This window comes from Nyctereutes procyonoides, unplaced genomic scaffold, assembly GCF_905146905.1.
Source record: "Nyctereutes procyonoides isolate TBG_1078 unplaced genomic scaffold, NYPRO_anot_genome, whole genome shotgun sequence".
Classification (NCBI taxonomy): Eukaryota; Metazoa; Chordata; class Mammalia; order Carnivora; family Canidae; genus Nyctereutes; species Nyctereutes procyonoides.
The window spans coordinates 2385768-2409448 of NW_026575134.1; the positions used below are offsets into that span (position 1 = coordinate 2385768).

Consider the following 23681-nt stretch of genomic DNA (forward strand, 5'->3'; position numbering starts at 1 on the left):
GAGAAGGAAAGCTCAGGACACTCCAGAAAGTCATTTACAGACTCCTGGTGGCATCTTTGAACTGCACATATGTGGACCCGATCCTACCACCATGCCAGAGGCTTTGAAAACTGCTCCATGAGACAGATCACCACTCAGGTCCCAGATCGGCCACCAGTAACAGGAACATGTGAAGATGTGAATGCACTGTGAAGGCTCTGTACACAGAACCAACATCAAAACAACCATCACACAAGGCTTAGTGGAAAGCCCACACCCAAATGAGTCAACTGCCTGATACAACAAAAAGACAGTGTCGATATCATTGTAAGATTTAAATAAAAGCCAAGATATTATGACATAAAATTCAAAACACTTAGGAAAATCCAAATTTACTCATCATATGAAGAACCAGGAAAATCTCAACTTGCATGGAAAAAGAACTCAGAAGCCACAAGATGACCATATACTCTGGTTGCCTGATAAAAACTTTAAAACAATTGTTATAAAAGCACTCCAAGAAGTAAGAGCTAACTCACTTGAAATAAATAGAAACATGGGACGTTTCAGCGAATAAACAGAAGATATAAACAAGAACCAAAAAAGCAATTTTAGATACGAAAATACAGTAACTGAAATAAAACAAAGCTTCACTGGATGGACTCAATAGCAAAATCATCCATTTTGAGTACATATCAAAAATGAACACAGACTAAGGAACCTATGGGACAATACAAAAAGATCTACAATGCATGTCAACAGAGTCCTAGAAGGAAGAGAAAAATAATGTGTATCAGGGGGAAAAAAAAACCAAACATTTCAAGAAATAATGGTAGAAAACTCCTTAAATTGGTGAAACTTGTAAGCCTACAGATTTGAGAAGTTCAATAAATCCCATATAGGATAAATCCCATATAGGAAACCCATACTCCGGTATATCATTATGAAACTACTCAAAACTAAGGAAGGACAAGGTACAAATCTTGAGAGCAACCAGGGAAATCTACATTTCTTATATGTAAATGATTTGAATGACTACAAAAACTAATACATAGAATGAAGTGGAAGGAAAAGAAACATAAGCCCAGATTTCTATACCCATCAAATATATCTTTCTTGTATGAAGGTAAAATAAAGACAATCTAAAACACAGGGAAACACAGGGAATTCACTGCCCACCAGTGGATCTGGTCTAATAAAATTGCCCAAGTAAGTTCTTCAGATAGAATGAAAATGATGTGAGAGGGAGACCTGGAACACAGAAACAAGAGAAATAATAAACATAATACACTGTTTTCATCTTGAGTTCTTTAATATACAGAGGTAACACAGAACCATGGAGGATACCTATATGACGGTTAGTTATAACCCGCATGAAATGAGACAAGTGTTGATTCTAAGGAGACCATGAAAAGTGTGCATATTTTAACCCCTAGGAAAACCATAAAAATAAAGAGTATGCTAAAAACTGTAAGAGAAAAATTAAAATGAGTATTAAAAATTATCAAATAACTCAAAATAAGACAAGAAAGGGGAGACAGGAATATAAAATAGGCAAGAAAGAAAGAAAAACATAATTAAATGATTGACCTAAAGCCACAAGTATCATAAAAACCATAAATCAATATTTTTCATTCATATTAATGATTTAATAAAATATAATGCTTTGATGTGATGATTTAATGTAAATGCTCTAAACACTTCAGCTAAAAAACAAATTATTCCAATACAGACGGTGCCTGACTTACAATGGTTTGATTTACAGTGGCTGAATTTTTTCAACTTTATGATGATGTGAAAGGAATACACATCCAGTAGAAACTGTATTTCGAGGTTTGAATTTTGATATTTTTCCTGGGCTAGTGATATGTGGTATGATACTCCCTCCTGATGCTAGCCAGTGCCAGGGAACTGTGCATGAAGGCATGAAGATAACCGGTACACTTGCAACTATTCTGTACCCATATGCCATTCTGTTTTTTGCTTTCAATATAGCATTCAATAAACTACATGAGATTTTCAATATCTTATTACAGCATGGGCTTTGTACTAGATGGTTTTGCCCAACAGCAGGCTAATGTAAGCATTCTGAGCACACGTAATGTTGGCTGGGCTAAGCTATGATGTTCAGTAGATTAGGTATAGCTTTTTAGCGTATGTAGAACATTGACCAAGATAGAACATCTCCTGGGTCATAAAACAAATCTTGCCAACTGTAAAAAGAATTGAAGGCATACAAAGTATGTTCTCTAACCACACTGAAATTAGACTATAAATCAGTAACAGAGAAAACCGTAGAATTTATAAGTACTTGGGAATTAAATAACATACTTTGAAATCATTGAGTGTATACATAAATTTAAAAAAAAATCAAGATTGGTCATTGGTGAGATGATAATAAAGTGCTTAGAAAGAAATGTATAGCATCAAATGCTTATATTAGCAAAGAAATGTCTTGAATCGATAATCTAAGTTACACATAATCAATTTTGAAAAAAGAATAAAACACTTAAACCATGAGAAGGCAGGCAATAATAAAGGTAAGAGCAGAGAAAACAAAAAACAATAGAGACAAAATGTGGTTCTTTGTAAAGATCGATAAAGCTGATAAACTTATAACAGAAAAGAGAGAACACACCAATTAGTGACATGAAGAATGGAAAAGAAGAGATTGATACAGAAACTACAGAGTTTAGGATAATAAGGACATGCTCTGCACCAGTCTGTGCACAAAATTCAACAACTTACTTACCTATTCCCCTCCCCCAAATCACACACTATTAAAATTCAATGAAGATGAAATAAAGAACCCAAGTATACTGTCTTAAAAATTTGAGTTTGTGATTAACAACTGTATGAAAAAGTTATCTTCAGGTCCATATGGTTTCATTGGAAAATTCTACAAAACATTTAAGAAAAATAAACTATACCAATTCTACATAATCTTTCCCGGAAAATGGAAGAGGAGGGAACCCTTCCCAAACCATTGCATGAGGCCAAAATTATCCTGATGCCAAAACCAGACAAATATATCAGAAGAAAAGAAAACTATATACCACTATCCCTCATGAACACAGATGCAAAAATCCCCCCAAAATTAGCAAATAGAATCCAACACCTGCACCCCGATGTTTCTAGCAGCAATGTCCACAATAGCCAAACTGTGGAAGGAGCCTCGGTGTCCATCGAAAGATGAATGGATAGAGAAGCTGTGGTCTATGTATACAATGGAATATTCCTCAGCCATTAGAAACGACAAATACCCACCATTTGCTTCGACGTGGATGGACCTGGAGGGTATTATGCTGAGTGAAGTAAGTCAATCGGAGAAGGACAAACAGTGTATGTTCTCACTCATTTGGGGAATATGAATAATAGTGAAGGGGAATATAAGGGAAGGGAGAAGAAATGTGTGGGAGATATCAGAAAGGGACACAGAACATAAAGACTCCTGACTCTGGGAAACGAACTAGGGGTGGTGGAGGGGGAGGAGGGCGGGGGGTGGGGGTGAATGGGTGATGGGCACTGAGGGGGACACTTGACGGGATGAGCACTGGGTGTTATTCTGTATGTTGGCAAATTGAACACCAATAAAAAATAAATTTATTATTTAAAAAAAAATAAAATAAATAAAAAAAGAAGAATCACAGCCTAGCACATGCATACATTCTACACTAACGCTACATCAGTAAAAATGGATCGTGTCGCTTTTAAACACCCGTAACATGGAGAGAAATGTGACAAGGATATTACGTACAGACGGTCACACGTACGATCCTAATTCGAAGTGTATCCAAAGACACTGGAAGGCGTTTGATTAAATGAGGACGGCAAAAAAAAAAAAAAAAAAAAAAAAAATGAGGACATCCCGAAATTAGAAATTTTGGTTTCCCTTAGGTTTTGTGTGCGTGTTTTACCAATGCATTATTTTACACGACATCAAACCTTCCGTGTCTTTTTCTGGATCAACAATTTATTTTCAGACAAAGAGTCCTGCGGGGAAACTGTTACATAAAGGTCCGTGCGAGCGTTTTCACAGAGCGGCGTCTGTTTCGCGGTGGAGGCTTGGGAAGGCTCTACAACCGCCTCGATGTTGGCGGTTACTCACTTCTAGGTGCTGAGTCTGGGCCTGGCCGTCTTTTTTCCAAAGCAACCTGGCTGCGCCACGTCGCCACGTGAAGTGTGTAAAACATACACAGAAGGGCCTCCGAAGAGGCAATTTTTGTAACACGCAACAATTGTGTGCCACGTAAACAGTTCTTTCAGACTAAACAGAGCTCCCCGCCTGGCCTTCGTGAGAGCTGGGACAGTATTTTTACTCAAATTCAACGTAAGGCACTGGGTGAGTCGATGAGCAAGTGAATGGATCATCGTCCGCCAGGAGGGGACACCGGAGTCACCCGGGAGTTCCTGCACCGCTCACCACTGGATTCCGTCCACGACGGCAGAATTAGAACCTCTCAAGGGAGAGCCCGAGGCCTGCCTTCATTCAAAAGCCTCCCCCACCCCCCCCCACCCAGGAGAAGCCACAAATAAACGGAAAGATATCCCGTGTTCGACGACTAGAAGAATTAACACTGATAACACGTCCATACGGGGCGCTGGGTGGCTCGGTCAGTGAGGCGTCTGCCTTCGGCTCAGGTCATGATCTCAGGGTGCTGGGATCGAGTCCTGCGTCGGCTCCCTGCTCCGTGGGGACTCTGCTTCTCCCTCTGCCCCCCACCCCGCTTGTGTGTTCTCTCACTCTCTCTCATGTGGTCTTTCTCTCTCTCAAAAAAATAAATAAAATCTTTTTTTTAAGATTGTATTTATTTATTCATGAGAGACACAAAGAGAGAGAGAGAGAGAGAGAGAGGCAGAGACACAGGCAGAGGGAGAAGCAGGCTCCATGCAGGGAGCCTGACATGGGACTCGATCCCGGGACTCCAGATCATGCCCTAAGCCTAAGGCAGGTGCTAAACTGCTGAGCCACCTGGGCTGCCCAATAAATAGAACTTTTTTTAAAAAATGTCCATGCTACCCAAAGATTCAGTGAGATCCCTACCAAAATTCCGACAGCATTTTCAAAGCAGTCGGACACAGAGCCCTGGCTTACAGTCACAGGGACTGCACCGAGCCCCCCTGCCTGCCGAGGCTGACTCCGTACCCGGCTGAGTGATCAGAACACACGGGGTCCAAGCAGGGCGGTTGGGGGATGAGCAAGGACCCCGAGGTCCTACCAAGTCAGCCAGGGCCAGCGGCTGGGGCTGTCACTAACCCAGACACGTGGCCACCTTCCAGGAACTGAGCCTGTTGTTTTCTCCTTTTTGACGACGCTCAGTTTTTAGCATTTTGAGGATCTTTATATAAGAACAATGCATAGAAGGAGAAAGAAAGAAAGACTGCCACGTGCGGTCCAGCTCTGTGCAAAAGCCAGCCCTCAGCAGGCCTTGTCGCAGGGCCGCCTGCAGGGCGTGTGGTTATGGGAGCCCTTCCAGAGCCCCTCAAGAGTGTGGGCTTTTTTTTTTTTAAGATTTATTTATTTATTTATTCATGATAGAGAGAGAGAGAGAGAGAGGCACAGACACAGGAGGAGGGTGAAGCAGGCTCCATGCAGGGAGTTCGATGTGGGACTCGATCCTGGGACTTCAGGATTGCGCCCTGGGCCAAAGGCAGGGGCCAAACCGCTGAGCCACCCAGGGATCCCCAAGAGTGTGGGCTTTTAGCAGCCGTCACGAGCAGTTTAACCAAGTTGCTTTGGCAAAAGGCAGTCAAGCCTGGGGTGCCCCATGGGTAGTTTCAAAATACGGGCACACGTGTTTTACGCTGGTTCCCTCAGAAAGCAGGAGCCTCGCCACCCCCCGCGACAGCGGGATCGACTTGGTGGCGTGCTCTAAGGAAGGCAGTGGGATGCGGTTCCGAAGGCTCGGGCATAAAGGCACTGCGGCTTCCTCGAATTCCTTCTCGAAGTCCTGGCTCGACAGGAAGCTGGCTGCCACGTGAAGAGGAGGTCCGTGGAGCAAAGAACTGGGGTGTCCTGCCAAAAATGAGCAAAAATGGAAAGAGCCAGCTTCTAGGCACTGTGGTCGGCCGGCTGCCACCTCAGGGCATGGCCTGCATCACAGGCGCCCGGAAGAGCCAGCCCGGCTCCAAGCTGCTAAGTTTGGGGTCACCTGTTTTCAGCGATAGATGATTGCTCCGGCCACGGTCTTCACCCGGGGCAGCTTTGGGATCAGGCCGCGCTGCCCTCCCGCAAGCACAGGCCGACACCCCTGAGCGCTCGGGCTCTGAGCGGGCGGGGGGTGCCGTGCACGGCGGAGGCCTCTGCATCAGCCTTCAGGGGTTCACGGGCCCGTCCTCCATCCGAAGAGCGGGGAAAGCACTGCCTGCCCTGCAGGCTCACGAGATGCAGATGCTGGTGCCCTGAAAGCTGCCCGCTGGGGCACCGGTTAAGTCACCCCTAAGTAGACCCCATCCCTTCACGCACCGCAGCGTCGGCCTAACTCACCAGCCGTCACAGGGACCGCCTGTGCCAAGCAGGACGGAGCAGCCGCACAGCAGCTGTGACTCTCTACCATTCAAAGCCACAGCCAAGGGGCACCCGGGGGGCTCAGAGGTTGAGTCTCGCCTGTGGCTCAGGGCGTGACCCCGGGGTCCCGGGATCGAGTCCCACGTCGGGCTCCCTGCATGGATCCTGCTTCTCCCTCTGCCTGTGTCTCTGCCTCTCTCTCTCTCTGTGTCTCTCATGAATAAATAAAATCTTTAAAAAAAAATAAAATAAAACCACAGACAAGCCTGGAGCAGCCTCTTTTGAGCTGAGTACAGAAGACACAAGGCTCTGGGGACAAACCCACCTGTCTAGGATGGCGCTCCTGTGGCAGTAACTCCTTTGTTGCGGCTCTTCCCTCCCCACCCCTCCTCTGCCAAAGGCTCTCCAGCCACCAACCCTGCTGCCCCCACCCAGGCTGCCTGACAACGTAGGATAAAGGGAGCAGCACCACCCAAATGATGCTCCTGAGCCACAGCAGTCGAAGCCAGGAAAGCCGAGCAGGAAGGTGTTGCTGGTGGGCATCTAGAGCCTTCCTGTCCTGCTCTGAGGCCAGAGAGGAGCCTTCAGCACTCCCCTCCCCCCTCCAAAATGAGCAGACAACCTCCAAGGTCCATATACACATGTGCCTCTACTCCTCTCAGGGCACTGGGCACTGAGAAGACCATGAGGCGTTCAGTGAGCTGCTGGCAAGTGTCCCCGCAGCCATACCCCACACCTGAGTGACTGGGAGCTACAGAGCTGCCTGTCAAGAAATTACTATATTCCAAAGACCTTTTGCAAATCCCCAGCTCCAACGGTGCCACGGAACGGAAATGAAGGAAATCAGCGGAGACGACAGAAATTCAGATTTCGCGTATCTTCTCCTGCCTGTCTCTTTCTTCCTCGAGTTTCACACTGGCTACAGGATTAATAATCCCAAGCACATGGGCCTAGGTTCCAGTGGGGACTGAACACCTCAGGCCATGTGCCTGGGCTCTACCGATGGTGCTATGATGGCGCTAGAGCAGCAAGAGGCTGGTAGTCCTGCTCAGAAAATGACAGAACATACCAGCAATTGAAAAGGGACACGAGAAGGGCCATGGCATTGCTTTCTGGCTACAGGTGTGGGTTACTTGCTGTAACTTGAGCAAGTTGGTTACCTCTCTGGGATTCAGTGTCCTCATCCCCAAATGGTGACAATCACGGTACCTACATACAGATCTACTGAGGGGAATAAATGACACAACGCACAGGCCCTCCCACCCCAGTTCTACAACACCAGAGCTGTCTATACTCTGTACAGCCACATTACATCTCAGACTGGCCACCTGGTTGTCACAGCCACGTCCGCTTGCTTTAAGAGCTCCTGGTCAGCTATCTCAGCCACGTACTTAGCTCACTGTGGACAGGTCCACAGACTATACTTTGAGTAGCCCTGGCCCCCAGGCCCACTGCAAACACAGACTCCAGATCCTTGCCCCCCAAAACCCAATTCATTGCTTTTTTTTCTTACTTTATTATTACAAGTGTTAATGCTTGCCTTTGATTTCGGACTCAAATCATGGTTATTAAAGTGCAGAGGGTTGTTATTCCTGGTGAGGATACCCTGAGGGTTGGTGCTGGACGTGTCTCATGGTGAGTGAGACAATGTGCACTTGGCAGGCCCGGGCCTGAATCCCTGCACCCTACATCCTGCTGCCAATACCTGACGCAGGAATTGAGACCACTGCCTCCTAAATTAATGGCCTTCACATCAGAAGTGCTGGAAGTAAAGTGAAGAATAAACTAGGAGCTGGCCCTACCCTGAGCTCTACCCCATACTCCACGAATGCCTACTGTTCTCCAATAAAATCTGCACTTCCCCAAGGACCTGACTTTGCTCCCACTGCTCATGTCTCCTAGAAGACCCTCCCCATGTCTCAGACTTCAACCTAGAACTATCTTCAAGGCCCACAGCGACCTCTCTACAAAAATGTGAAGAGTACATGGAGGGGTTAAGAGCTGTGCTAGGTTAACCATGTCACCTCGCTGACCCTGGTCTCACTGATTAACCTCTCCGTGTACCATGTTCCTCATTTACAAATGGAAGAAACAGTGGCACACACTTCCCAGACTGTTGTAAGGATTACACCAGGTGACACATACAAGCACTTTAAATAGTGCTTGGTGAGCACTCAATGACACGGGCTGTGGTTGCTGTGCGGGAACGGAGCAGGAGATGGGACCCACATCCTCACAGAGCTGTCCACGGCTCTCTCCAGAAGGCCCTGACCGGGGGCTTCCCCCCTGAGCTTCCTTGGCCTGGTGTGTCAAACATGCTATGTCCATCTCTCCTCCACCGGAGGATAGGGGTCCTGCTTGATTTTCTCTTCACCCACCTCACATTTAGTATGAGTAAGTGAACGACCGTCTTCCACGTTCCCCCCTTCCCTTCCACCCAGCCTGCACCATCCTATCCCTACAGGTCACAGACCTCCCCCAGTTACCCAAGTTTAGAGCCTCACCACTCTGTGACCTGTGGCTTCCACGGCTGCAGAGACAGCATCCCTAACACTGTCCCTTCCTTTCCACTCACACTGGTGGAGGCAAGGACAGGGCCTGGGCCACTAATGCTGGCTGTCCTTGCTGGTCCCCGGCCGGTCCCCCTTCTTCTCTGGGTCTCTCACATTCTAGCTTCAGTCTAGCTGTCTATGAAGACACTCTGTCCACGAGGATGGCACTCTTCTGCTAAAAACTGATCCCCCAGTTTTTTGGGATAAAGTCCAGGCTCCCAGGCCGGTGCTTCACTCTTGGCACCATATCGGACATCTAAACATGTGCCGTCCCTCAGTCTCCCCTGTCAGCCAGCTGGAGGTCTGTCCACCTGTCGGTTGGTCCCACGCTGGTGGGAAGGGGCCTGAGGCTTCCCTCCGTCCTCACGCTTCTTCCGCTTGTGGTGGTCCCCTCCTGTAGATGTCAGTCTCCGTGTCCCTATCTAGACATTGTATCCAAGTGTCAACCCCAGCTCAAAACCTGACAAGCTTTTCCTCATCTCCCTTTAGAGACGTCCCTTGCTCTACCGTCTGGACCTGGAAGATTTCCCTTTTGGTTGGTTTTAAGTGGTCTTCTATGTCTCAGCTTCTCCTGGTCCCGCTATGAATCCTCCCCATGCTAGCGGGTGCCTATAACATAATCGTGGACCATCTGCCTGGCTAACGAGGGTGAAGATCTGGCCTCACTCTGACATAACCTACAAGGAGGGGCCCTATAAACAGAGCAAGGGTGCCATCGCTTCTTAGATGCTCACGTGGGGAGGAAATTCCACTCTGAGATACTCCACTGCTGCGGTAAAGGGAGGAGACCATCCATTTAATTTTCTGAAGAGTCACAATTCTGGTGATAATAGTGCTTTCACTACGTGGGAACTTGCCCTGCGTTCGCCGTCACCCCGGTGATGAACTAGTACCACCATTTTACACGATACAGGGCACAAAGCACAGCTGCTGGAGGGCGTCGAGACATCCTCGCCACCTCCACCAGGCAGTCGTGGTGACGCATTTTGTGGCGTGAGCCTGTGCACGGGCTCGGTCTTCCCAAAGCGACGCTGCCTCCGTGTCAATGCTCCCTGGCACAGCTGCATTCCCTGAACTGAGCTCCTGTTGACATCACTGCAAGAGGGCCCTGAACTCTGGAAATCAGAAAATCCAAGCTACGTCATCAAGTGAAGATTTCCTAAGCGTCGTTACAAAGTTGATAGGTCAGACCAGAATTTTGGGTCTGTGCGTCTACGTTCCCCTGCATGCAGCAGAGGTGTAGAAACATTTCCTGCCCTTTTATAAAATCTGGATGTAAAAAAAAAAAAAAAAATCTGGATGTAGGTCCGACATGGACTTTCTGGAAAGCCCATCATCCCAATCCAGCAACAAGGTCAGGATGCACATGTGTGGTAGTGGGTGGGAGGTGGTGGGTGGGACGCCAAGCCTCCTGGGCTGAAGGAGCAGCAGAAACAGAAGCAGGCCCAGCCTCTCCGCCATCATCGCTTTCCTTTAGCAAGAGAGGAGTCATTTTAAGAGGCGGTTTGTCAAAGCAACAAATACCGAGCGCCCACGTGTATCGACCGAGTTAACGTGCTTGGGGGTGGAGGACTGATGGAGCTCCACGGTCCTTCATACGACAAACACAAACTCATCAGATTTGAGGCTGTCGCCGACCTGACTTGGCCAGGCAACGTGTACGTGTCCTCTGAGGGCCCTGTTTGGCCCAGCGCTCCCCCCCTGGTGCCTCCCCAGTGCATCCACAGACCTGCTGGGCTCTGTATCTAATACCCAAACATACGCTGTAAGGAAATCATGCTAAGATGGGATTGTGCTGAGTCTCGCCCGCAGAGTGGCTGGTGGGGCACGCGTGACACACTCTGTCCAGCGCAGAACTCCGACGCTCACTTTGTACCCTCTGCAGGGGGTGACGGGCATCGTGCAGCGATGTTGGACACTGCCTGGGCTCAGAACGAAGTCCTCTCCAAAAACCCCTCCCTCGCTGGTCCAACAGTCAGAGACCAAAAAACCCAGTTGCAGGTTGTTGCATGCACCTTCACCTCAGTCGGGAGGGGATCGAGGGATGCAGAGGTCGGAGCTGCACGTGGCGTACGGTGGCCTGAAGGCCTCCTCTTCCACCGCCATTCCTTTTTTTTTTTTTTTTAAGATTTACTTATGTATTTGAGAGAGATCATGCGTGTGCATGGTGGAGGGGCAGAAAGAATCTCAAGCTGATTCCCTGCTAGGCACAGAGCCCAACGCGGGGCTCGATCTCATGACCCTAAGATCACAACCTGAGCAGAAACCAAGAATCAGGAGGCTCCATGGACTGAGCCACCCATGGGCCCCACCCGCCATTCTTTACACCTACATCCTCACCATAGAGTGACCAGGAAGCTGTAAACTGTCCTCGTGCGTGACCCCCCAGCCCCGTGATGCTGGATCCTCACGCGGGGCACGTGGTGGCCTCTACTTCACTTTGACAACAGACCGAGGGGCACAAGTGAAACTTGGTGGCTTTTTTCCCCACTGACATGACACTTCTGCATGGATAAAATAAATGCAGATAAAATAAAGGCAGATAAAATAACGCCCATGAATATTTAGCATCATCAAAAGGCCGCCCTGTGACAGTGGAAATGTTCCAGAAGCGAAGCGTGTGCCACCATCCCCACGCCCGTGGGTGTAATCCCGAAGCCAGTCCCATTTAAAGACGGGTCAGTCGCCGCTTCCCAGCACCCTGACAGTTAAACCCCGACCCCGACATAAGAATCCTGTATAATTTTAAACACACAGCACGAGAGGTAAACAGCAGGAAAACGTTTCAAACATGTAATTTCACTCTGGGGTTCCCACCCAGCCGCCCGGACTCGTGAGCAAGGCTTCCCACAGGCCCACGGAGACAGCGGCTCCATTTCTAAGAGTCAGAGGTAAGTCACGGGGGGGGGGGGGGCAGAGTGGGGGGGGGGCTGTGCACGGGTTAAGTAAGGTGTCATCAGGAGGGATCCATTCTTTTTGTGAGAGTGACTCAGATTTTAAGTTTCAAAAATATAAGAAGAAAATAGATGGAGGGATGTTGGGCTTGCGAAGGCCTTGGGCGAGGGAAGAACGTGTGGACGTGGGGCCTTCTAGACGCTCCGTTAGCCCCCAGCTGGGTCCCAGGTGGGCATTTCATACACTCCACCTGGTGATGGTGGCCATCACGTCCCCTCCAAGATCCCCCCAAAGGGCCACCCAGGGGTCTCTCCTTCCTGCAGTCCCGTCCCTGCTGGGGGATCACCCCTCAGACGCCCCCATGCAAGGAGCCCACTCACCCACAGGACCCGAGGACCCACGATGCTGAAAGAGCGCCCTGCTCACGGTGAGGCCTACAGCCCAGACCGAGGCCTGGTGAACGCGGCCCACGAGCAAACAGCCAGCGAAGGTGCGCGTTGGGCCTGCGCAGCCCCGACTCGGAAGGAGGCCAAGCAGAACCCCACGCTTCGTTAGGTTACGAGCAAAACACGCAGTGAGCTGAGTCAACCTCCAGGACAAAAGGGAAGGCCCTGAAGCCTCGGTGAATTCCTAAAGCCGGGATCAAGGTAGACCACCCAACCGCGGAGGAACCGGTGCCCGCACCCATGTAACACAATGATTCACAAACACGCCGCAGCTGGGCGGGGCCCTCACCCACCACACCCCACGCAGCTGGGCCAAACCCCCCAAATCCCATCCAAGAGTCTTAGGGGCGATGCATCCAGAGCTGCATTCAACTGTGACAGCCAAATGGGTGACGCCATGAGCCGCCTGCATGGGGTGGGCACGAGCCCACGTGACAACCGCACCCGTGAACTATCGCTGCCGACTCTGGAGAGCCCGGAGTTGGGGGGGTCCAACCTCCCGGGGCCCGGCAAGCAAGGACCCTCCGGCCGGCCAGGAAGTGCCACCTCCGTGTCAGCTGACGACGCGCTGAAATAAGGCAAGTGGCTGTGCGGCGCGTCTTCGTTTCTTCCTTTTAGAGAAACGCGTAACCCAAATCCGCGTTCCAGAAACGTGAAACACTCCGGCAAGTTAGAAACTATACTGATGACTAAGGAAGGACTGTGCCCACTGAAGTCTTCCTCAACTTAGATCAGTCCAGTTTCCAGACTTGCTTTTGAGACCCTGAGACCGTGGGAAATGGGGTGCGCTGACCTCACGGAGGACACGTCCTTCAACTGGGGGGGCCTCGTGACAGCCGCGGCCGCCTGAGACGTGGCCACGGGGACCGGGCAGGGAAAGGCCGACCTCCCGGCCTCCCGACCTTCGAAAGGCGACGGGGCTGGACGGGCCGGGGCCACGCGGCTCCTTCCTCGCGGGCGCCCCGAGGACGCCGTCCACCTGTCCGGTGCAAGAAGTGCCTTGTGCGCAGAGGGAGAGAAAGATTCCAGTCCGCCCCCGAGCCGAGTGTCCGCGATCGCGGCGGGAAGTCGGGGGCCCTGGGCCACCCCGCTCCCCTGGGGCGAGGCCTCGCTGCCGGCCGCGGGACCGTCTCCTTCCAACCTGACGGTTGGTCTGAACACGGGTGGATCGTGCTCTTAAACAACGGGGCTCCAGGCAGCAAGGCCGTACTGGAGTCCAGAAGGTAGCCACGTGAACAAAAGCGTGCACTCCTGCTGCATTATCACTCCCACCCGAGCTATTTTTACACTCGACGCTCAAAACATGAGGCTTGAAAGACCTGCCAGGATCGGATTTGGGAATCTGCTGCTCGGCCAAGTGCTGCAAGTGAGTTTAAACTTGACGCTGGCCTCCACACACACACGCACGTGCACGTGCACATACACACGCACACATACCTACATGAATGCACGCGCACACGTGCCCACACCCAAACACGAGTACATGCACAAGCGCACACACCCACGCTCACACACGATTACATGCACACTCACATACATACATGCACGCACAGGATTACATACACTAGTGCACACACATGATTACATGCACACACACAGGCACACACACCCGCACGCACACACAGGATCACATACACAAGTCCACACACTCACACGTGACTGCATGCACACACACATGCATGCACACATACCCACCACACGCACACACAGGATTATATACACAAGCGCACACACCCACACACGATTACATGCACACACACAGGCACACACAGCATTACATACACAAGTGCACCCCCCACACTCACGTGAATACACACACAGATACACACATGTGCACACACACTGACCCGTGCACAGCCTGTTTCCCCAGTGAGTCTCTGAACCTCCGTCTGCTACTTAAGTGTAAACCAATCAAGCTCTTTCTACACGATTGTACAGCCGGTACAGCTGCTTTGTCTCCTCTTCCATCCTCTGACCCCTAAGACCACACGGTACAGACTCTGAGGCAAATGCTGGACTTCAGACAAGCTCTTTCCAACCCCCCCCCCCCCAGTGCCTGGGCCAGCAGGGAGGCGGGGAGCCCTGATTTTCCCGCCCGGGTCACTCCGAGGGCCGCGAGGTGGCCCATGCTCTGAAACCCTCCTACCCTTACAGGCTGGCAGCCACTCTGCAAAAGAGGGCATGGCAAGAACCAAGACCTCAGAGAAAGCAGAAATGTGGTGGCCTGCAGCACTGCAGACAAAGAGCCCCAGTCGACACCTGGCCCTGCGCGTCCGAGTGCTTGGATGAGGTCAGGGCAGGCGCTGCCACCGTCTCTGTGCTCAGGGCAGCACGTGCAGGGACACGGCTGCCCATCGGGCCTGCATCAAGGAGACCCACGGCCACAGTACGGAGCCCTGCACCATTTTCTGTGCCTTATGCTTAGAGCAAACGAAGGACATGTTTCCCAGCACAGGCCAAGGAACTGCCAGGGGCACCCGTCTGAGAAGGCCTGGGGCCTCCCAGGATCCTGGAGGAAAGAGGACAGGCCTGGCCACCCACCCTGTCTGCCCACCTATGCCCGAGCTCCTCCCGGCCTGTGCAGGGAGGTGCAGACAGGACCGGAAGCTCCCTGGCTCCTGCTCCCTCTTCCTCCAAGACTTTCAATGACCAGGTGACTGACACTGGGCCAACGGCCAGGATGTGGACAACCTAGAACCCTCATGCACTGCTGGTGGGGATGTGCGGCCGCTGCAGGTGACCGCATGGTGACTCTCCAAAAATGAAACAGAGCGCTGCCATTCGGTCCCTCAATCCCGCCTCCGGCTGTGCACACAGAAGCAGCCAAAGCGGGGACTGCCCCCTGGGTGCCCAGGTTCTCAGCAGCACCGGTCACAGCGGCCAAAAGGCAGAAGCCAAGGTGTCTACTAGTATCTGAAGCGATAAACGCGTGGGAGACACACATTCTGGGGTATCGCTCGGCCTTAGAAAGCAAGGCCGTCCTGACACACACCGTGACATGATGAACGGTGAGGACACTGGGTGAGACAAGCCAGCCCCAAAAGGACACTGTGACCCCCGCCTACGAGGTCCCTAGAGGAGTCACACTCTGGGCCACAGAAAGTAGAAGGTGGCAGCGGGAGGCTGGGGGGTGGGGGCAGGGGATGGGCGGTCAGGGTTCAACAATACAGAGTTTCAGTTTGGGAAGACAGTTCTGGGGACGGAGGGCCGGACAGCAATGTGAACTGGCTAAATGCCCCTGAACGCTACAAACGGTCAGCGCTACCTTATGGAGAGTTTACTACAACCACCACCGCCACCACCAGACGGGGCCGGCGGAGAGGGGGAAGGGGAGTGTGTGGCACTCGGGTCGGACCCTGGAAGCACAGGGCAGGGCCTCCTTCCACGTCCCTCCCGGGGCCGGGCTGCGGCAGAGGCAGGCCGTGCCCGGCCGGGGCAGAGCAACTAGATGCAAAGAAGCGGGTCCGCGATGACTTGGCCCCTCCTCTCAGGCTGTCCAGGCTGCTGCCACGGGACGCCAGGCTGGGTGGCTTTTTTTTTTTTAAGATTATGCATTTATTTATTCATGAGAGATGCAGACAGAGAGGCAGAGACACGAGCAGAGGGAGAAGCCGGCTCCCTGCAGGGAGCCCAACGCGGGACTCGATCCCAGGACCCGGAGTCACGCCCTGAGCCAAGTGCAGATGCTCACCCGCTGAGCCCCCGCAGGTGCCCCAAGACCGTGTGACCTGTAAACTACAGAAGTTTGCTGCTCTGCATCCCGGAGGCTGGAAGCCCGCGGTCCGGGCCGCACTCCTCTGGGCTGCGCACATCTCGCGGGGTCCTCGCCGGGCCGGTCGTGAGGGCTCCCCTCCACGGCCCGAGCCCCACTCCCCCGCACCACCCCTGGGAGGTTAGCATTTCGGCAAATTAATCCTGGGAGGACACGAGCCTCCGGACGGACACCAGCCCCGAAACCCCAAGGTGAACTTTGACCTCAGGGCGAGGGAAAGCCATCCGTCTCCCAGCCACCACCGAACCCGACGGGCGTCCACCGCTTTACACTCCTCCAAATAAGACACCCAACACCTCCGGGTGTGCGAAGGGCAGGTCTGCACAGCTGGCAAGCCGGGTCGGCGGCCTATCGGCCTGGAATATTTCAGGGACAACTGATCCGCCTGCTGTCATATAGTCTGGCAAAAACAAGATTAAGTGGCAGTTTAAGAAAAAAGTTTATCTTTTTTTTTCAAGGAGGGATTTAGAACTTCTGGGAACACTTCGAATCATATGACTCTGGAGCTCCCGTGAGTCTTGGGATCGTCTTATCCAGCACCTTCCACTGGCAGACGGGAGGGGAGGCAGGGCTCCCGCTGGCCACACTTGGCACTTTACATTCAATTTTTTTTTTAAAGATTTTATTTATTTATTCATGAGAGACACACAGAGAGAGGCAGAGACACAGGCAGAGGGAGAAGCAGGCTCCATGCAGGGAGCCCGACAGGGGACTGGATCCCGGGTCTCCGGGATCATGCCCTGGGCCCAAAGCAGGCGCCAAACCGCTGAGCCACTCGGGTGTCCCATCAAATTAACGAAAATCAAAGAAAATGGGAGAGTCAGTCTTTCATGTCAAACGCTGGGCTGCGGCCCAGACGTGGAGCATCGGGGTGCAGCTCATGAGCGCAGGGCCGGGGAGCACACAGAAGCCGCCCTGGGACCTAAGGGGGGTGCACTCAACCTTGCGGGGCGATTCCAGGGCCTGAGCCTCCCTGTTCCCGGGCCAGCGTCCTCCCCGGCGAGCCTGCCTGTCGCTCAGTAGTAGAAAGTCCAACAGGGCTCCTGACCAGGCAGGGGCATCACGAATTAGGGCCGCCTGGCCGCGGAGGGCACAGGCATGTCCACGTGTGTCCTCAGGAGCAAGGACAGCTCATTGTCCCGAAAGACAGTGTCCTCAAGACAATGGTTCCCTCCCTGGGATCCTGGGCCACGGAGCGAGGAGGGTGGGGTGCGGTGGGGAGGGATCCATGAACCAGGACTCCTGACCTATCAGGCTCATTTTGGGGGATTTGCGTCTTTTTTTTTTTTTTTTTTTTGCAAAGGGACAAGGACTTCAATGATGACCTAAACCAATCCACGTCTCCCAAAAAGGCATCGCTTGCTTTAGTGGAGGTGGTGAATGAATTTACAGAAGTGTCCGTGCAGAAGCATTTGCGGTCTGCACCTAAATGAAATACATTTTAATGGTCACTTGAAAAGCTTTTTCTTTTTTTCCCCTTTTCTTTTTTTTTTTTTTAATAGAAATATTTTTGGCTGTGGAATTCATCCTAATTGGACTCGATCTGTAGAAAGTATGGTCTTGGCAAGCAACAGCTCACCACCTAATTAGGGAAACCAGATGGAAGCCTGTGAAAAACCCCAGAGGCCGCGAAGTATCTCCCAGCTGGGGAGGTGAGCGGTCCCCAGAGGGGCTGCCGGGAAGCACAGGGACCTCCGTACACAGGCAGCGGGAAGCACAGACGCTGTCGGAGATCCAGTGTCACTTTGTCCCACCGGAGTACACGGCAAAATCCAGTCTCAGATAAATACCGTCAGGTCTTGAAAACAAATGCCACCACCGGGTCTGTATAAAGCAAATGAAACCAAATAAAATATACTCGGGAGAAAAGTGTAATACTAGCACCGGAAGAGACGGGTGCAAAATCGAGCCATGTGGAAACACTAAGGACAAGTGACAGGAGTCGACGCGGCCACCAACTCGAGCGCTGAAAGCCAGCAAGTGGCCCCGAACAAGAGACACTCTCCTGACGCTGTAAGATGAAAAAGCGAAGGTATGAAATTGGGGGGGGGGGGCTAACTTTAAGAATTTGCTTCAATAAACGGAAATCGTAAAACAGTAAAAAGACATCATCATCGAAAAACAGTAAAAAGGCGTCATCAGTATGTCAATGATGTAATTTGATAATTTGAAAAATGTCAAGTAGAGAAAAAAGTACAAAGATGAAGAGATACGGAAAATCTGTTGTGAAAGTACAAAGCATGTGAAAAAAAAACACAGACACACACACTGTGGTTGGGTAAAGTAAACCAACACACAAAAGCCACAGAATCTCTAATTAGGGACGCCTGGGTGGCTCAGGGGTTGAGCGCCTGCCTGCCTTTGGCTCAGGTCGTGATCCCGGGGTCTTGGGATCGAGTCCCGCAGGGAGCCTGCTTCTCCCTCTGCCTGTGTCTCTGCCTCTCCCTCTGTGTCTCTCATGAATAAATAAATAAAATGCGTTTTTTTTTAAAGAACCCCTATTTAAATGTGGATGGAGAGAAATCAAAAGGCTGTAAGGAAATGTCACATCATAAATACACTGACTCTCAGCTACACGTTTTCACTTCAGTTCAAGCCTGAATCACAACCACGTGTCTCTAGATTTGAAATCTGCATGACCTCCTTCCGTAGGCGACTTTGGGATCAAATGCTTCTCACCGCTTAAAACTTCCGACCAATTACAAAATTGAGTTCAATGATTAATAACAAAGCACGAGAGTCCTAGAAAGCCGAACTACTTATTAGGGGCTGTACACGTAGCCTGCAATCACTGCTGCCTTAATAATTACGGGAGCACCGTTGGGTGAACTTAGGGCTTCACTTTTCAGGTCCCAGCCACTGGAACGCAGGCCTGCAAGTGTGCGGGGCTGTCACCCTGGCGGTGCCTTTCCAGCGCTAACCGGCTCTGGCCGGCCAGGGGAAGGCCACAGGGGGAGCAGAGGAGGGGCAGCAGGCTGCAGGTCCAGGAGGCAGGAGAGGGGCGACATTGCACCGATATCTGTGTGCCAAATTTAAACCGTAACTCCGCTTCATCGTCCTTACACAGCCAGAAACATTAAAAGTGCCCTAGGGTCATTTGATATTGTCACCGGGGCATGTCCAACTCCTCGAACTTATTCAGAAAAATTACTAAGCACAAAAGAGTAAGATTCCTAGGCCGACGCTCAAACCACACCTAACTTTTACACAGTCTTGCACTTCTCGCCACCCAAAAGGATAGCTCAGAGGTAACAACTTTTTTTTCTTTTTTAAGGTAACAACTTTTAAATGGGAAAAGTTCGATGTAACAAATACACATACTACCATTTTATTTATTTTTTTACATACTACCATTTTAAAGAATGTAAACATGTCAGCCCAAAGCCTAGAAACCTTAAAAAAAAAAAAGGCTAGAAACCTAAACTCCTTTCTTTTTATGGCGTACTTGCCTTAATAGTTCATTAACATTTGTACGCTTGTCAGAGTTAAAATGGAAGACGTCATTGTCACGGCCCATGATCACTATCAAGATAGCAGCTCCTGTAACATTTTGTTGGGTGGCGACAGGACAGGAGAGGCTCAAATTATCCACTTCTATTAATTAAAAAAAAAATCATTTCTTGTTCTAGTAACTCGATTAAAGCCATACAAGTAGATGCAGAGAAATGACCATCGGCTATGCCTTCATGAAGCTCAGATTCTCATGAACTTGAGCTAATTTCCCTGATTTTATATAAGGACAGTGCTTGAATGCAGCCACTGAGCAAATGCCCCAGCGGTTTTGACATTTTGTGTCACTGGAGACCATTCTATTCTATGGAACTATGTGTTTCCTCTGCAGAAAAAAAAAAAAAATTAACCAGTCTCCTGCCAAATCCAAACACTCTGTCTCATTCATAAGAAGGTCCCCGGGGGGAAATTTAACCCTGTGTTCCATTCCCACCCACCAGGGGCATGGATCTCAAAAAAACGCTCCAACAGAGAAACTAAAAGTAAACAGATCAACTCGAAGTTTATCGTACATGGACTTACGCACAGTTAAAAACTCCACCCAAAGGAACTGTGTCTTCCCTTGCATTCCAGAATAATCTGTCAATTATTACACTGTAGCTGGGCTCTAGGATTCCTTAGAAGTCACATTGAGTTGACCTGTCAGTCTCTGCCTCTTTTCCTTAAAAGAATACTTTTCCCAGACAGGTTGGTCAAAAGCCCTCATTTTAATGAAAATGCTATCAAAAACATCACGACGCCAATCCCAGGAGAAATGTATGCTTGGGTACCCAATGCAGAGAACTAAGAACTCCCTATGCATAATTTAGGGGGATATACCATCTTCGCCCACTAACAGGATGTCGGTTCAGCGATTCTCAGGAGGGGCTTCTGCAGACTCTGCTTTATACCATGAAATCTTACTTCTCTGCTCCCTGGCCAGCCCGTGTCTCCGCAACACCGGACGATAGCTTGCCCCCAATTTGATTCGATAGCCATCCCTTGCACCATCAGAAAACAAATTTCCCCGGGACACATGGAAAGCGCTGCCTTGTTCTGAAGCAACAGAAGAGCAGACCGGAGAAGGATCAACACGGGTAAGGCACCAAAGCCACAAATCTCACGTCTGTGTCTGTCCTCTCTGGTAGGCAAGCAACGGCCCTGAATTACAGAAAATATTCAAAAAGCCCAAGACCATTTCTTTCCTCCAATTTTAACACACAGAATAGTTTTAAGAGTTTTCCTCCACATGTAACACAGAATAGTTTTAATAATCGTGCAGTTCCTATCTAGAAAACGTAGGCACATTGCCGTTGTCTTGACGTCTCCTCGCTGGGGGTATGAAAACAAATGACCGATGGCAAAACGACTGGGAATAATAGAAGTTGAAAGCAACGTGTGTACATTCCCTGAGCAAAGGGGTGCAAGCAAGCAGACTGGAGGGAGCGACTGATTGTATGGGTGGCAACAACTGCGTGTGTCCTTGTAACACCCGCAGCCAAAGCCCTTGGTTTCTCCCGGGGAAGACCCAGATGGGAAGTCCCACCGAGGAGCCCGGAGAAGCCGTGGGGAGCACGGGGCTGAGCGTTCGCCCCTCGCTGCTGGAGCGCCAGGGCCTGGAGAGCCTGCCCAGGAGTCACCGTTTCCGCTCCACCACCAGGCTCCACCAGGCTCCCTCGCAAGAACTTTACAAACAATCTCTGAACCCAGTTTCGCTGGCCTCTTCAGTGCCCTCCCCTTCAGGTTTCCTTCAAAGGAGGCGACAGCGAGTTAAGGAGTCCCTCTCTCCTTAAGTGGGCTTATTCAACAGGCTCCCAAGGCGACAGACTGAAACACAATTCTGAGTCCTGCTCATTCTGGGATGCCCACTACCATGAAGAGGGATTTCCCGCATTTATTTTCTTTTTTGGGAAATGTGTTTGGGAATTACATAACCACTACTAAGTGCATAGCAAAAAAAAAAAAAATCGTTTTAACATTCCTCAGTTTCAGGATTATTTGATTTGCTAACCTGGCTCACTTTTTCCTGGCATTAAAGAGAGGTTTTTGTTTTTGTTTTGTTTTTTTTTTAAAGAGTGAGTTTGAAAATCTTATGCAGACCCGGGCCCCCCCGCAACAGAGCGGCCTACAGGCACCAGGGCAGAGTGAGTCAGTGGGACAGAAGTGCAAAGAGATTAGTTGTGCACAAAGCTGCCTCCTTTGAGACAGTTGCCACAGCGGAAAGTGGGCCCCACTCGATAAGCAGGTGCAGGTCCCACCCGACTACTCATTCCATTTGCAAGACTCATAGCGCTTGCTGCAGGCCGGGGCGCTGGTCCGCGGCCACAGGGCCCCGCTACTGTGCCCGGGACTCCCCGGCTGCCTGGGGTCCTGTCGAAAGAGCCGGAGCTTCCCTTCTCCTGGGGAAGGTGGTCTGCGAGTTAAAGGGGAACCTGGCAGGTGAGCCCCGCAGCCAGGTGCAGGAAGCAGACCCGGCGCTGCTCGCGCTCCCGCAGGACCCGCGGCCCGATGCACGCCCGACCTGGGCTGGGGAGCCGGGTCTGCACCCGGGGTCGGGTCCGGGGCAAGCAGGCCGGGGAGGGGGGCGCGGATGGATGCCCGGGCGCCCGGGGGAGGGGGAAGGCGCCCCGCACAGGGAGCCCCCCCAGACCGCGGGTCCCCGGCGTCTGCGAGGTCCCGGGACCTGCTCGCGCCCGCGGGGAAGCGCGGGGCCGGCCCTGCGGGGCCCGGAGAGCGGTGACCGCCGAGGCCCCCCCAAGGTGGCCGAGCGAGGCCCGGGGGCGACCCCCGCAGGTGGCCGAGGAGGCCCCGCCCGCGGGGACCCCATAAAGGGCGCGCGCACGAGGCCCCGCGCGCAAAGTGCCCCACAGTTACCCGGGCGACCGGCCGGCGCGCCAGGTGCACAGCCCCTCGGGCGCCGGCCAGGGGAGCCCCGGCTCCCCCTGCGCCCCCTGCTCCCCCCTGCTCCCCTCTGCTCCCCCCTGCTCCCTCTGGCTCCCCCCTGCTCCCTCCGGCTCCCCCCTGCTCCCCCCTGCTCCCCCCTGCTCCCTCCGGCTCCCCTCGGCTCCCCCATGCTCCCTCCGGCTTTCAGCGGCTCCCCCCAGCTCCCCCATGCGGGCCCCGGCGCCCCTCAGGTCCCCCCAGCGCTCCCCGGCTCCCCCCAGCGCTCCCCGGCTCCCCCTGCTCCCCCTGCTCTCCCCCGCGCTCCCCGGCTCCCCCTGCTCCCTCCGGGTCCCCCCTGCTCCCTCCGACTCTCCCCCGGCGCCCCCCGGCTCCCCCCGGCTCCCCGCGGCTCCCCCCCCGCGCCCCCCGCGCAGCGCCCCGGTCCCGGCCACTTACCCGAGCGGGGGCTTGGCCGCCGAGGCGCGCGGCGCGTCCATGGAGCGGGGCGGGGAGGGGGGCGCGGGGGCGCGGGGGCGCGGGGGGCGCGGGGGGCGCGGGCCCGGCCCGGCCGACTCAGGCGCTGGCCGCCGCCCTCATCGGCTGCTCCCGCGCTGACCCATCGTCCTCCCTCGCGGGCCGGCGGAGGACAGCGGCGGGCGCGGACGGAAGGGGCCGGGACGGCGGGGAGGGGCGGGGAGGGGCGGGCGGGCGCGCGGGCGGGGGCGGGGGCGCGGGAGCAAGGTGCGCCGCACCCACCCCACCCGAGCGCCGCCCCCAGGCCGCGGGAGCCCCGGGCAGGGCGGGGTCAGCGGGGTCAGCGGCTCCGGGCCCCGGCGACCCCCGCCCCCGCCCGCCCCGCCCCGCCCCTGGGTCGCCCGCGCGCCGGCGACCCAGGGCGCCCCATCTGCGCGGCGCGGGGGCCCGGGGGAGGCGCTGACCTGGGGCGCCCTCGAGGGTGAGCTGGGCGGACCTGCGGCCGGCGGTGCCTCCGGGGCTCCCTCCCCGTGGGAAGCGGGGGGGGGGCACCCAGCGGGGCGCTGTGGGTGGGGGCGCCCAGCGGGGCGGACCGGGTGCGGGGGGGCCGCAGGGGCAGTGCACCCCGGGGCCCAGGCCAAGGGGCCCCGCCCCCCATCGACCCCAGCTGCACCCCCACACTC

At 52.8% G+C, this 23681-nt stretch overlaps 1 protein-coding gene across 5 annotated transcripts in view; it reads right to left on the reverse strand.

Moving 5' to 3' along the window:
* COBL (cordon-bleu WH2 repeat protein) overlaps positions 1 to 23043 on the reverse strand; it is a 244651-nt gene extending 221608 nt beyond the window's left edge. For all 5 annotated transcript variants that reach the window (XM_055300773.1, XM_055300769.1, XM_055300771.1 and 2 more), the window contains exon 1: positions 22981 to 23043. In XM_055300773.1, coding sequence (XP_055156748.1) covers positions 22981 to 23021 — 41 coding nt within the window. In that variant the 5' untranslated portion in view covers positions 23022 to 23043. The remainder of the gene's footprint in view (positions 1 to 22980) is intronic.
* Between the last annotated feature and the right edge of the window lie 638 nt (positions 23044 to 23681).